General features: G+C 45.8%; 1 protein-coding gene across 4 annotated transcripts in view; it reads right to left on the bottom strand.

The window, feature by feature from the left end:
• pcnx1 (pecanex 1) overlaps positions 1-13,473 on the bottom strand; it is a 30,660-nt gene that overhangs the window by 10,204 nt on the left and 6,983 nt on the right. The window contains exons 6-14 of one of the 4 annotated variants that reach the window (XM_019277857.2): positions 11,683-13,413; positions 8,897-9,026; positions 6,879-7,072; positions 5,387-5,480; positions 4,098-4,155; positions 3,434-3,669; positions 1,914-2,067; positions 1,762-1,794; positions 436-607 (exon numbers count right to left, since the gene is read on the bottom strand). In XM_019277857.2, coding sequence (XP_019133402.2) covers positions 436-607; positions 1,762-1,794; positions 1,914-2,067; positions 3,434-3,669; positions 4,098-4,155; positions 5,387-5,480; positions 6,879-7,072; positions 8,897-9,026; positions 11,683-13,413 — 2,802 coding nt within the window. The remainder of the gene's footprint in view (positions 1-435; positions 608-1,761; positions 1,795-1,913; positions 2,068-3,433; positions 3,670-4,097; positions 4,156-5,386; positions 5,481-6,878; positions 7,073-8,896; positions 9,027-11,682; positions 13,414-13,473) is intronic. The other 3 variants (XM_019277858.2, XM_019277860.2, XM_019277861.2) reach the window with 3 other exon arrangements.

Raw genomic sequence — 13,473 nt, 5'->3', positions numbered from 1 at the left:
TCAGAGGGTGAAGCCACGCAGTTCTTTGACCTCTCTGGGCGGCGGTAGCTCAGTGGTTCGGTCTGTAGGGACTCGACTTCGGGAACAGGGAGGGAGGCCGGTTCAAGTTCAGCATGGACCAAAAAGTATGGAGGGTGGACTGGTAGCTGGAGAGGTGCCAGTTCACCTCCTGGGCACTGCTGAGGTGCTTCTGAGCAAGGTATGAACCCAATGACTGCTCCCATGGTGCTGCTACGTGGCCGCTCATCACTCCACCGTCTCTCAGTGTGTCTATGAGCCCTGTGTGTGTGTGTGTGTGTGTGTGTGTGTCCTAATTATTTTATTGTTTTGGCACTTTGCACCTTTATTTTGTAATATGCCAATCAAACTAAAGGGTGCTGTCGTGAATATCGTTACTGTTCATAAATGTCACCGGGGCTGCGTGTGCACACTCACCAATGACGAGGTCCCTGGCAGAGGCGAGTACCAGGGAGCTTGTGAGTGCAACTCCGTACAGGGTGAAGCGGGATGAAGTGGTCCTCAGGCTGCCGTAGTGGAGCAGCCAAATGAGGCCACAGCACAGGCAGAAGTAGACAGGCCGGCTGTATGCTATGATACGATTATGGCCCTGCGGGAGGGGAAACAAGGATGTGATGATAACAAATGGTTCATTCTGAAAGCCGGGCTTTGCGATGCGGCACGGCACAGCTCGGCATTCAGAACATTCAAATACCAAACTGCAAATAACATTTCTTCTGAGTGTGTTTCACTTCATAGACTAACAAGCGGCTCGTCTCTTATTTCCAGAGCATGACGCTGCCAAAATTAGAAAGTAAATTCCCACCGTGCCCCTTCAATACTAAAAAAACGTGTGGCCTCGTGATACACTGTGGATACAAGCATATCACAACAAATAACATTAAGTGCACAACTCAATAATAATAGAACAAGAATTATCCCTAAAAAGAAAGAATTCATTCAGCGCTATCCGTGTCATATGAGCCCCGGGGACAGTGACACAGGTATAAACAAAAATAGCATCAAGTGTAAGGTTTCACGAGAGAGAGAGAGAGAGAGAGAGAGGGAGAGGGAGAGGGAGGGAGGGAGGATGCGTGTCTGCAGAGTCCAGGTTTCAACCCAAGAGGCTGTGAGCTGTCCTGCTTTCCCACCAAAGGGAGCGCTAACACTTTACACACCAACAATCCCATTAAATGGAGCAGCTTCGCTCGAAATGTGTAAACACTGTCGTGAAAAAAAAAAAAAAAAAAAAGCGGGGGAGGAAGGAAAGAAGTCGTTTTGGGTGAGGTGAAGGGAAAAGGGGACGAGGCGAGAGGGAAGAGGAGCAAAAAGAGAGAGAGAGAGAGAGAGAGAGAGCGAGCTGTGGTCTAAACTCTGGCCAGCTATTTAAAGCCTGTGCCTGCAGCTGAGCAGGAGCTGCATTAATAAAAGACGCCGTTTCAGAGCAAGCTACTGACGCATGGGAGGGAACACACACACACACACACACACACACACACACACACACACACTCATTTTCAAGAACCAAAACAGAAGCAGAAAAATAACTACAGGTCAAATTTTATAGATGAAACAAAACTGACTCCGTGTTTGTGTAACGTTAAAGTGCGCAGCGTAGTTTTCTGCCCGGCGGCTGTGAAAGACACTCGGGAATTTAATGACCACCACTCAGAGTACGCATCAACTTTAAGCCTGAAATGTGAAGACTTTAATGGCTCCGACTGTGTCAGAGGGAAAGATGATTTATGGACGATAATTACTTACATGTCGAGGGGAAGAGGAGTCTGGTTGAACACTCTGCCAATAAAGAAAATCGTCTTTGAATTCACTGATAATTGTTAAAATTCAATTCAAAACTGTTTTCACTTTTTAGGGTCAAGTCTAACAATGTTGTGCCGTTTAAGTCGAGCGCTCACCTTTAGTAAGGAATACTGGCAACTCGCGATGACGAGGCAGAACTGAAAGACCCAGATGTCAGTGAAGAAGCCGTGGACCAGCAGCACCGAACCCAGGAAGGCCACCAGGACAGCCAGTACGACGGCCAGCACATTCTCTAAAACCTCACGGTTCCTGTAAGACAGTGACGTGTTATGAAGTGTAAAACTATAACTGTGCTATACAGAAACACATTTAATTCTACAGACGGCATATAAGGAGTCACATGGTTGAGACAATATTCACAAGGATGCAACAGTACTAAAAGAAAAACTGTATTTAAATCCGTCAGTTGAAAGAGAAGAAACAGTTTGAGAGGTGCAGAAGAGGCCTGAGGTATAAACTGGCTCCAATCCATGCCAAATTAAATTATCTGAAAATGAGTTTTGTGTGACGTTGGTAGATACGGTCATTCTTCTTGGCGCCAGTGAAAACTGACTGACAGACTCCCACATGAAGAGACAAAAAGAGATAAAGGCATGGTCTCCGGAAGAATGATTTTAATTTAGCGCTACACCACCAACGACGCTGGAGTATAACAATTACATCGTGGACTTTTTATTCTTGTTTGGCTGTAGAAAGCTTTGAGGCATCCCACATTTAACATGAGACACAGCTGCGTATCACATGTTGCATCCAACAGTAGGGGTGTTATATTTTCTAAAAGTGTAGTCAAGGTCCAGACCTCATGTCCACATGGAAGAGCGGCTTCTTGATTAGAAAAATATATAAGATCTGTGGCAAGGGGACTAACGATTAGCTAGGACTAACGTGAGAGTGAGAGTGGAGACAATATCAGACTGAAGACGGAAATGAGTGTTGACAAATCTGTCTGAGCCAAACAGCAGCAGCAGAATAAATCAAAATAAAAAAGGGCCCACGATGGCACCTTGTGGTACTCCGCAGTGGATAGGTGGAGAGAAAGAACCACCTGGTTGTAGTGCGACATCTTCAAACTAATACAATGAAATGACACGCCTTCTCTCAAGTTAAATCATGTGATGACATATGATATGAACCTGTACATATTTCTGATTTTAAAGTATGAAGATTAACTCGTCTCAGCCTTGTTTCTTTTGCCGGAAACTATAGCGCACCAATCTCGGACTGTCCTTAATTTCAGTGGGACTGACCTGATTAAATAAATGGTTAATGCTGTGCTTTAATATATTTTATACACGTGTTATTGTGCTATTAGTCTAAATAATAAACTGGAGAACAGAAGTCAGGTAGACCGTAGTGATGTGTGTGAAGGGACTGCAAACTTTATGTTGTAGAACGATATATACATTTCCTTGTTGTACAGGAATTTATGTTGTTTTTCTCACAATATCAGCATATCAGCAGTATCAAACATGGCAGAAGACGCACAAGAAAGCACCGTGGTTGACTAAACAACGACGGAAAGTTAAACACTCACTGACATATTTATGGGCGATGAACTTTGACAAACTCTCCCTGATGCGCCGAAGCATAAAACTGCATCATGCTTTGTCTTTACCTGTCAAATAATGCCAGCAAAGTGAGCCGGTCAAAGTGCAGGCCGACCCACAAGAAGGGCAGAAGCCACAAGCGGTAGTACTGCCTGGCTTTGCCGGCGGCAGCGGCGGCGACTGCCGGGTCCTCTTGTCCCAGCGGTGCGTCCTGGAGCTCCGGGCTCAGATCTCCGTCCTGCTGCTCCAGCAGCTCCGGGTCCATCGTCAGCAGACGGTTCAGACGGATCTGAGGGAGGGAGATCTGTCTCATGGTCAGTCCAACTAATTTATGCTGCATTGTGACCATTTTACAGATAAGAGAGGATAAGTACAGAAGGTTTTTGAAAGAAATGTTTTCTCTGAACTGTTACACAGGATAAAGACTGTACCAACACCACCTCCGCCCCACCCACTCCCAGCCATCTGGATCCTTGTTGCAAATTCACCTTGCTCGTATAGATCATATCATATCACATAAGAATGTAGGCGCCAGGATGTTAGGGGGGATTGAAATCCAATAAAAAAAAACATCCTGTCGCCTGAGGTAACGGGAGAGAACAACAACAAGAAATCTGTTGACAATCATGAACGTCAAGAGAAAAGACTCTCTTACACTCTGTAAGCCCATTTTCACTCCGTCTCTCTCGTTCACACATACATGCACTCACACTTCACTGGTCGGGGACTCACCAGGTCATGAGGGTAGAAGCGAACTGAGGTAGAACTGGAGAGGTGGGAGTCGGTGTCCCTGCAGGGCATTAGACAAAATGAGCACAATGATGAGACAAAAGCATCTGCAGCACTTACTGTATTAAATCATGATTCATTTCCTGGTGACCTCAAACTAAATGGCCAATCGGGCTATTTGATACAGTAAAGATAAAGTTGTATGAAAAAAAAAAACTCTCACACAGACGTCGTGCATTTAGATAAACTGAAGTAAGTTACAATATATGTAGGTGGAGCATCATATAAGAATGTACTGTAGCTGACAGAAGTGCTTTTTTTGTAATTTATTTAAAAAAAGGTCAAAATCTGAAGCAGATTTAAACATGACACTAATTTCTCAAATGGGAATTTATGTTCAGAGACAGATTGATCAGGGTGCTGGAGGATGGCATCTTAGTTTTATTCTCATTAAACATAAGAAAGCTTTTTGCCGTGCATGGTCATGCATGTATGACCTCGATGCAGTTCAGCTGAGAGTTAAAGCAGATCTCTATGTTTTGAGCATGAAGGTACAACTGAGTATCTTCTGTAGAGACCAACGATACCAGATGTTTAGGGTTACAGCTAAGAATTAATTTCATTATCGATTATTTTCTAGATTAACTCAGAAATCACAACTTCCAGAGTCCCAAGGTGACTTCTTGAAGTAACAGTCTTTAGTTTACTGTCAAGACGAAAGGAAGCAGAAAATTATCAAAACTCAGAAGCTGGAACTGGGAAAATATTCAGTGTTTTTGTTTGAAACAAAACTTTAATTGATTGATAATCAAAATAGTTGCAAATCATAATTTCGGGTCTAGTGATCGAATTAAACTGGGGCCTTACATGGTACCTTGCGGTACTCCACAGGAGGTGAGTGCAGAGGCAGAAGCAAACCAGTTCAGTGACGATACAAAGATTTTTTCAGATATGTTTTATCTCATCCTAAAAGGAGTCTATCTTAGGGTTAGTACATTTAAACAAGCACCCAATGCTATATGCAACCTCTATCTACACCACGATCCTCTGTTAGATGCATTACCTGATCCTGCACACTACATGACCATATCTCAACACTAAATTACATGTGTCAGTGATTAAATTATCCTTTCTCAGTCAAGAACAATATAAAAGTTAATTTTAAATGTGGCAGAGGCAGCTCAGTTAAGAGAGAACACAACAGAGCTCATTACAGCAGCCGGAGGGGGAATTTCCTCATCTGACATCCCACTAAACAAATCAGGCGATCTGTTCCTCAGTTTGACACTAACCATACATTATTGGAGGCTCGTCTGGTTGCAGGTTCAAAATTGACCAGGGACATGTCGCACCCGCCGACCTCATACAAGGAGGGTGTGAGCTTTCCTGGAAGAAAAACAAAACAAAACAAAGACAGAGGCAGAAAGTCAGACCGTGGAAATCACGAGCCAGGAGTAATTTTGTCTGTGGGAATAATTTCATTAAACTTCATGTTTGCATGCAGGGAATTAAATATCTTTGGTAATATTGCTGCGTTCATCGGAAGCTAATGGGATCACTGAGTGAATGTGCCTCCTCCCACGGAGGCAATGAGCAAGCCAGTCATTTCCTGCTCGTGTTGAACTGCAGTCAGGTTGTTCCCATTGTGTCTCTGTTAGTTCAGTAGAGGTTTATTGCAGTTTATCCTGTGATAAGACCATGACAACAGGACTCGACACCTCGACAGAAAGCCTCAACTGAAGTATGTCCACATGGTATCTCGCAGATTATAAGAATAAATGAAGTGACATAATTAAACAATCTTTCTTTTACAACATTATTATTTATTTTATTCCAATTGTGCTTATTTTTGTTGCAAGAAACGCCTAAAATAGATTCCAATAATTGCTAATAGACTAGATTATTCTTGATTTGAATAGTCTGATTATTAAAAATGCTGCAAAAACTGTTACAAAAAAAGGCCTTGGGTTGTTAAATACAGAAAATCTGTTGCAGCAAGTATGACCTCAGTAATGTTCGGTGTGAATCAACTAATAAGATTTCTAAAAAAGTGAAGACATACTCCCTTATTTTTAATCACAAAGCGTGACTGTGAAGCTGAAAATGACCTTTGAGCAATTCCTGTAGCTCACAAAATATTTAATTATTTATTTAAAAGATTTCTGATGAGGACCCAAGTTAAATTTGCGCAATGTATTTCACAGGACTACAAAAAGGAAAATATTTTCTTAAGATGCGTTATGCAACCGGACAGACGTGTTCAATAAACCCATGTCTGACATCAGGGTTGCATATAAACAATGTCAAAGTGGTGAAATCATCTGCAGATGCATGAGAATTACAAACACAGAAACACACACACACACAGAACACTGAGTTTGTCTTAACATCCAAACTGACTAGTAATCCAGTTACCAGTTCAGAGACATCCCAAGGATGTCAGTGGGGGTGGGAACGCTGTCACCAGAGGGTAACATCCGAGCGAGGTCAAGTATTGGCAACAGACAACATCACAGACAGCGATAAATGGAGCGTGGATAACTGCACTCGGCTTTGACTGATCAGTGGATAACAGTGCTCTACTAGAACTGCAGTCGGTCGGTCGGTCATATCTGTGACCAGCTCTCTTCAGGCGATTCCAAACCCTCAAAAACTTTCAGAGCATCTAAAACCAGAACAAAGCAATGAGAAACTCTGTCACGTGGATCCACCTCCGCACAAACTAACCAAACCAGCTCTCATTCCTCCATCTCAACATCTCGGCTCTCTTTGTGCGCTCCCTACCAAAGTCATCCTGCAAGCTGGTAGCGCCCACGGTCGAGGCCTTGTCCTGAGAACCCTCCAGGTGTGTGCTTCCATTCCTGGCCAGCAGGGAGGCGCTTGTGCTCAGCACGGTCACCTGGGACGGGGTTCTGGATGGCTGACTTTTCACCTGGGAAGTAGAAGGCTGGGAGGCCTGGCTGAGAGCCTCCTGAAGACTGTTGGAGGAGAAGGGAGAAGGGGAGGAACATGAGAAGTGACGGAGGCCAGAGGGGGAGTACTGTTGAGACACAGGGAGAGGGGCGAGGTGGGTGACACAGGTACTTTTAGAATAGAGGGGTTTCAGGTGATGTGATGCACGAGCTGGGTGTCATTGTGGAGGTTCCCAACTCTGGGAAACAGCTGGATGCAGGTGTTGACTTTGACTTTAAGAAAATATAGACATTACATCTAAAAACACCTGACTGAATCAGTTGAAACAGTTCATGTTCACATTAACTACACATTTTAGTGATCGGCACAAGAGGCCAGAGACTAAAACGTACCAGCAACACACTTATTTTGGATTTTCTGTGCATTTCGATGCAGGTAGACCTCCACAATGGCACCAGCCTTATAAGACTTCTACAAGCTACAAAGCAGTGCAGAAGTGTTGTGTTGTGTTTGCACCCTCGGGATACAGCATGCAGAGGGAACACTAATGTTTAGGGTTAAGGAAAGTATTATGTGTAATACGTTAAGTAATGAGAGAGAAACTGCAGGGTCTAAAATGAAATAACTGTCCAAGATTCTAAGTCTGATCTTACGTCGAGTAAACTATTGACAAATTCTAGGACGTCCTGTGCTCTACAAGAAAGTGTTTAGGAGTAAAGGAAAGAAGGAAGGTAGAGGGATCGGTGGGAGAAGGAACAGTTTTGCATTTTGCAAGTTTATTGACCCCTGGCAGGCTGCACACTTGTTTTCCTTGCTTGACATTTTTCAAGGCTCAGCATTTAGAAATGTGACCTTGCAGGAAAAACATAGCTGTCTGCAGTAAAGCTGGAGGAGTTATACAGACCTCAGGAACTGAGAAACTTGATGTGTACCCACAGCATGAGGCCAGTGGGACATAAACGCTCAGCCTTAGCACTAACAGTGCTTAAATCAACCTTTTTTTTTTTAAAGGGTTTTATGCTTTACTAATCTGACAGGAAGGGACACACAAGCTGTTGCCATGAGAGAGCCGGTGACCTTTCCGAATCAGGCTGCGGCCTCAGGACTTCTGTGGGGAAGTAGTCAATCGTGTCGGGTCGCTGCCGTCTTTGACAGCATGGATTAAAAAACACAACTCTGTCCAAAGAGGTCTTTTCAAGGTTAGATCCCATGTAAGGTTATCAAAGGGAGGAAAGGCTGCACCCATAATATTGTGCAACAGGAACACGACTGGAAACAACAGGAAAAATGGCCGTTAGTGAAAATGCTGTGAATTTATGGTGTTACAAAAGATGTGAGGGGTCTTAGAAATCCGTTAATGAACGGCTAGAGACTCACAATAAAAAACAAAAACACTACATACTCCTGTTTGTTTGTTTTTTAAATGATCATCTTCATCTTTCTCCTGAGAAAGGTCGCTCGAAAGGGCAAAGCAACGTGATACAGCAGGATGTCCGTGTTATTGAACGAATCATGTGCAGTTCTGCGGGTAGACGGCGTGTCAACCCAGTGGATTAGTCAGACTTTGCGGTCTTGTGCCTTTTTAGGGTTTTGTAAAGGACTCCGTTCTTTGATCCGTGCTCAAAACGTGGAGTTTAAAAAGATTAGATCGTGTGATAGCAGGATGAAAAGAGTGAAGAAGAAGGACCAAAAAGACATTGCATGCAGAGAGCGGAGAGACACCCCATCCAATGATAAATGCTGCTCGATGTCATGCACGCAAATGGGTGTTGTGACGTGGGGGGTGGGGGACAGGAAAGAGCGCCGCCTGGTTCAACATGCTCATATATAACACCAGGCAACAAGAAACGACAGGAAGGATTTCCCTGCTCCATCATGCAACGGCGTACCTGAGAGGAGATCCAATGAGAGAGGTGGGTGGGGTGGGGTTACTCCCTGCGTTGTGTCGCCGCCGCACCGCCTGCCGACGGAACGTGCTACGTTCACGCCGAAATATGACCGTCTCCTCGCTCCCCGGGGCTGTCATGGTGAGAGACATCATTGGCCAGTCAGACTGGATTTTGTTTTTTTTTTCTGGAGAGCTGGACACTAGTATGAGGTGATACTTCCACGTGTTGGAACTAGGAGTTTCACTCCTAAATTAGAGCAACTACTGAGATGTAGACAGTAACAACATGACTGACAGGACACTGAACACAGGTGCTGTGGTTAAGACGTGAGCCAGAACATCCCATTCTAGCCTGTTGGATATAATGCCCCTCACTCTTACGTCTGTGTCTTCACTGCCACCATCAAATCATCTCAGAAAAACACTGAAACACGTCTGAAGTGAGACATTTTCCAAGAGAGGAGCAAGCTTTGTAACTTTTGCCATCACAAGTGGTGATTAAACGGTAGAATTTCTGAATTTCTCTTGCGTCAGTTCCTTTAAAACCCAGACAATGTGACTTTTGCCAAGGAGCAACACCTTCTTCCTTTTACAAGGAAAAAGTAGAGAACACACAGCCTTGCTCGATTCATTACAGACACACACACACACACACACACAGCCTTGCTCGATTCATTACAGACACACACACACACACACACACACTTTCCTGCTTCAGCTTCCTTCGGTCTTGATATGACCAGTAGCCCATGGCAGCAAATGTTAGCAGACTATAAATAGATACTGCTGTATAACTGCCATTACGGAGTCAGTCTGCTGACTTTATGACTCTTCTTGTGCTTCTGCTGTGTGTGTTGCTGCATTTCACTGTTTACCATCATACTGCTGTTATTGAGACTTGTGGCCACAGGCTTTCTGTAAATGACATTACCATTGAGCAAGAGCCGCTGGAAATGGGACCAAAAGGCAGAAGAGCTTTTACCGTTTGTTAAAACATGTGTGCTGAAACACAAGCTGCACATTAAATGAGGCTGAATGACTCAGCAAACTCTAGTTAACGTCCAAAAGACAGGCTGGAGTGAGAAAATCTGCTGAAATTTAACTTTTTATTTGCATATTTATCAAATAAATTCACCGAGAAGACACCGAGGCTCGCTGCGATAACTTAGGACAGATAAATCCAGACAAACAATAAAAAAAAAAAGGTTTATGATTTCATTAGAGTGTAATCTACGGAAGCCCTAAAGGGTCAAACATACATACGTTTTATTCCACCCGTTTTCCTGTGATAACGAGATAATTTTCCTCCATTTTCCTGTGATAACGAGATAATTAATCCGAGATCTGGAGAAAACAAAACGATAGTCTGGTGTATTAAATCATTGCAGGAAACATCATTTAATGTAGCGATGTCAGAGGAGCAGAACATCGATCCAGGCCTGACCCAGGCTGATACAGCTTCATGCCTTGCTGTAGATAACGTAAACATTAGCAAGGCTTCAGCTTTATCGGAGGCGCAATCTACCTGAGCCTGATGTCGTCATAAATACCCTGAAAATCTAAACTGACTATCTGGATTTCAAACTCAGTGACTGTTTGAAATGTTTGGAGACAAAACAAGAAATACAAAATACACTAAAGGTGTCTCCTGCTGCTCTGACACTGCTACACTAAATGATGTTTCCTGCAATGATTTAATACACTAGACTATCGTTTTGTTTTCTCCAGATCTCGTTATCACGGGAAAACGGATGGAATAAAACGTATGTATGTATGATCCTTTAGGGCTTCCGTAGTAAACACCTAAAAATAAGAATCATCATGTTTTTGTTACTTTAAAAAGAAAAGTAGGTCCTCTTCCACAGAGTCCGACATGTTTACAGTAGCCCAGAATGGACAAACTTCGTGTTTTTCGTGTGTTTCATGGACACGGGAGTTTCTCTTTCGTGTCAGGAAAGAGAGGATGAGGCGACAACTACACTGCCAGATGGCACAATAATAATACCAATATGGAGTCAAATGAATTAAAATCCAGACAGCAGGAATCAAACACTAATTAGGAAATGTTCAGTCGACATGTCTGAGCACATCCTGGTGCCAATTTCAAAAGGAACAAAACTAAGAAACAAATCAAATCCGACTTCATGTAGCACATAGAAGCCAAACAGCAAGTTTGAAGAATGTGTTGTGGGGAATGTCTGCGAGACTCAGTGTGTATGACACTAATAAGAGAGCTGCTGTTTGTCTAACCTCAGCACAAAGCACACACTGTGCCATCATGCTAATACTGATCTACACAAGGAACACTCTGCCTGGCTCAGGATCGTCACTCCATGGAAACTAACCATGGTTACACCGAATGAGCAAGGCAGGCAACGTCTCTTATGCAGCCACACACACACATAATGAAGCAGGCCTAATGTCCAGAGGACTACACCCAAAACAATCTCTATTTATCAGTTCTTGTCCTCCGACAGCAGCAGCGTGTTCAGCTCACATCTACAGCATCACTCAGGTCTGACTTAAACAATCCAAACCTGCAAAGCAAGCACAAATAACACAAGCAAGACTACACCTGTCTGACTGAAATACAGTTCTGCTGATAAGTCACAAAACAGAGTGCATGTCTAAGAGTGCTGGAAACTGGCGTACTCAGTGCCATTAAACGTGGATAGAGTTACACGGCCGACACATTGACATAAACAGAAAATATAGACGAGTCATCAGACAGTAGTAGTGAACCAGCCAGTGTGTACAGTGTGTTAGAGCGCAGTGTGTGGTACGTACCCCGCAGGGAAGCAGCAGTGGCATCCTGAGGCTCAGTGAAAGCTGCCTGGTTGGGCAGACTGTTTCTGGAGCGGGTCACTGACTCCAGCTGGGAGGCGCGACCCAGCAGGGACGCCGCGTCCAGGACTTCCCCTTCTTTGGCTTCCAGGTCAGACTTGGAGGTGGTGAGAGGCCGAGGCCCAGCCGGCGCTCCGAGGCGGCTTGGGTCATTAAGGCAGGCAGCCGTACCACTGTCCAAACTCAACACTCTGGCGTGTGTTTTGGCACTGCCTGTGCTGGGGGTACGGCGTGAGGTGCGCCGCTTCCCGCTTCGTGCTCCCGCCCCGGATCCCACCGCGGCTTTTGCTGCTGCGGAGGAGGACGAGGCTGCGTTGGCTGCGGTGTGCTTGGCTTTCAGCGCCCTGTAGCAGCCCTCTGGTGAGTGGCAGGAGCGGGAGGTGCTGGATGAGCTGTCTGTGCTTAGGTGGTGGGTGGAGTGGAGACTTGAGGCACAGCTAAGTTCACTCTGATCGCTAGAGTCCTCCTCTCCACCCCCAGTAAACACAGCACTACAAGGCTTGGCCGCACCACGCAGAGACATGTAGTCCCGGTGACGGCTGGCATCGAAGCTGCTTGCCCTTTTCTTGCCGGTCCGCCGGCGTCCACTGCGCCCCGTTGACAGGGAGGAAGTCCTCTGAACAATGTTGGCTGACTTTGGTTGAGTGTCATCTTTTACCTGCTCCTGCTCTGTGGCAGCTACACCTGTTGAGCCATCAGCACTGGTCCGGACGCCGGGCTCTTCCTGGCACCTGCCAGGTTCTACCAGCTCTTGGTTTGCAGAGGACGGTGCGTCAGCGGGGTGTTTAGCAGTCAGCTCATTGGCATGGGGGTTTTTATTGGCCTCCCTGGAGGGAAGGTTACTGAGACCTCGAGAGCTAATACTGCCGAGGCTAGAAGTCCTGCCGTCTGCAGGAGCAGATACAGCGTCTCCTCTGTCCCGTACGCGTTCATCTCCTGAAAGCGAGAGCAGGCTCTCCACGTGCGTCGAGCTGGTCTGCTCGCTGTGGAAGCTGCTGACGGTGCTGTTGGTGTCCCTGTCTGTGCCACTGCAGTAGCTCTCAGTGGAGCCACTACTGCGAGTACTCAGACTCCTCAGGCTATCAGCACTGCGCTCCCCTCCCTGGGACTTTCCTCCTCCTCCACCAGAGCCTTTACCCCCACCACCCACCTCCACCTGGTACAGTCCTGAGCTACCTTCCCCTGCCTCCCTGGAGGCTGAGCGGGCTACTTTGCGTGATTCTTTGTGTCTGTAGCACTCTATCCCCGAGGTGGAGGGCACAGCTTGGTCCTGCTGGTACAGCCGCTCGGCCCCTTCTCTGCTGCACACCCCAGGCCTGTGAGGTCTGGCGGTCTCCAGCTCAGAGACGGGGTCGAGGCCGCCTCTCCTGGGCGGAGGGTACAGAGCAAAGTCTGGTAGACACGGGTCGGGGAAAGCAGAACCCGCCGAGCTAGAGGTCCGAGGCAGGCCCCGAGAACGGAGCTCCTTCCTAAAAGTCTGAGATTGCATGGATGCGTGTGGGGTCACCTCTGTGTCACAAGAGGAGTGTGACAGGCTGAAGTGATAAGCAGCAGAGTTACAGAGATCAGCAGGCTCCCTGGACAGCTCAGAGGGACACAAGGAGGTCGACGGCTGCATGGAGGCGAAGGAGTCGTTGGGAACAAGGCAGTACATCTTTGTGTCTGACAGCAGATCTAAACGGATGCAAAGAAAACGAACATTCAGGACGAGGTTGAAATGTCACAGCCGGCAAC

Source organism: Larimichthys crocea, chromosome XXIV (assembly GCF_000972845.2).
Source record: "Larimichthys crocea isolate SSNF chromosome XXIV, L_crocea_2.0, whole genome shotgun sequence".
Classification (NCBI taxonomy): Eukaryota; Metazoa; Chordata; class Actinopteri; family Sciaenidae; genus Larimichthys; species Larimichthys crocea.
The sequence above is the reverse complement of the archived record's forward strand: the minus strand, read 5'-3'. Positions and strand labels throughout refer to the sequence as shown.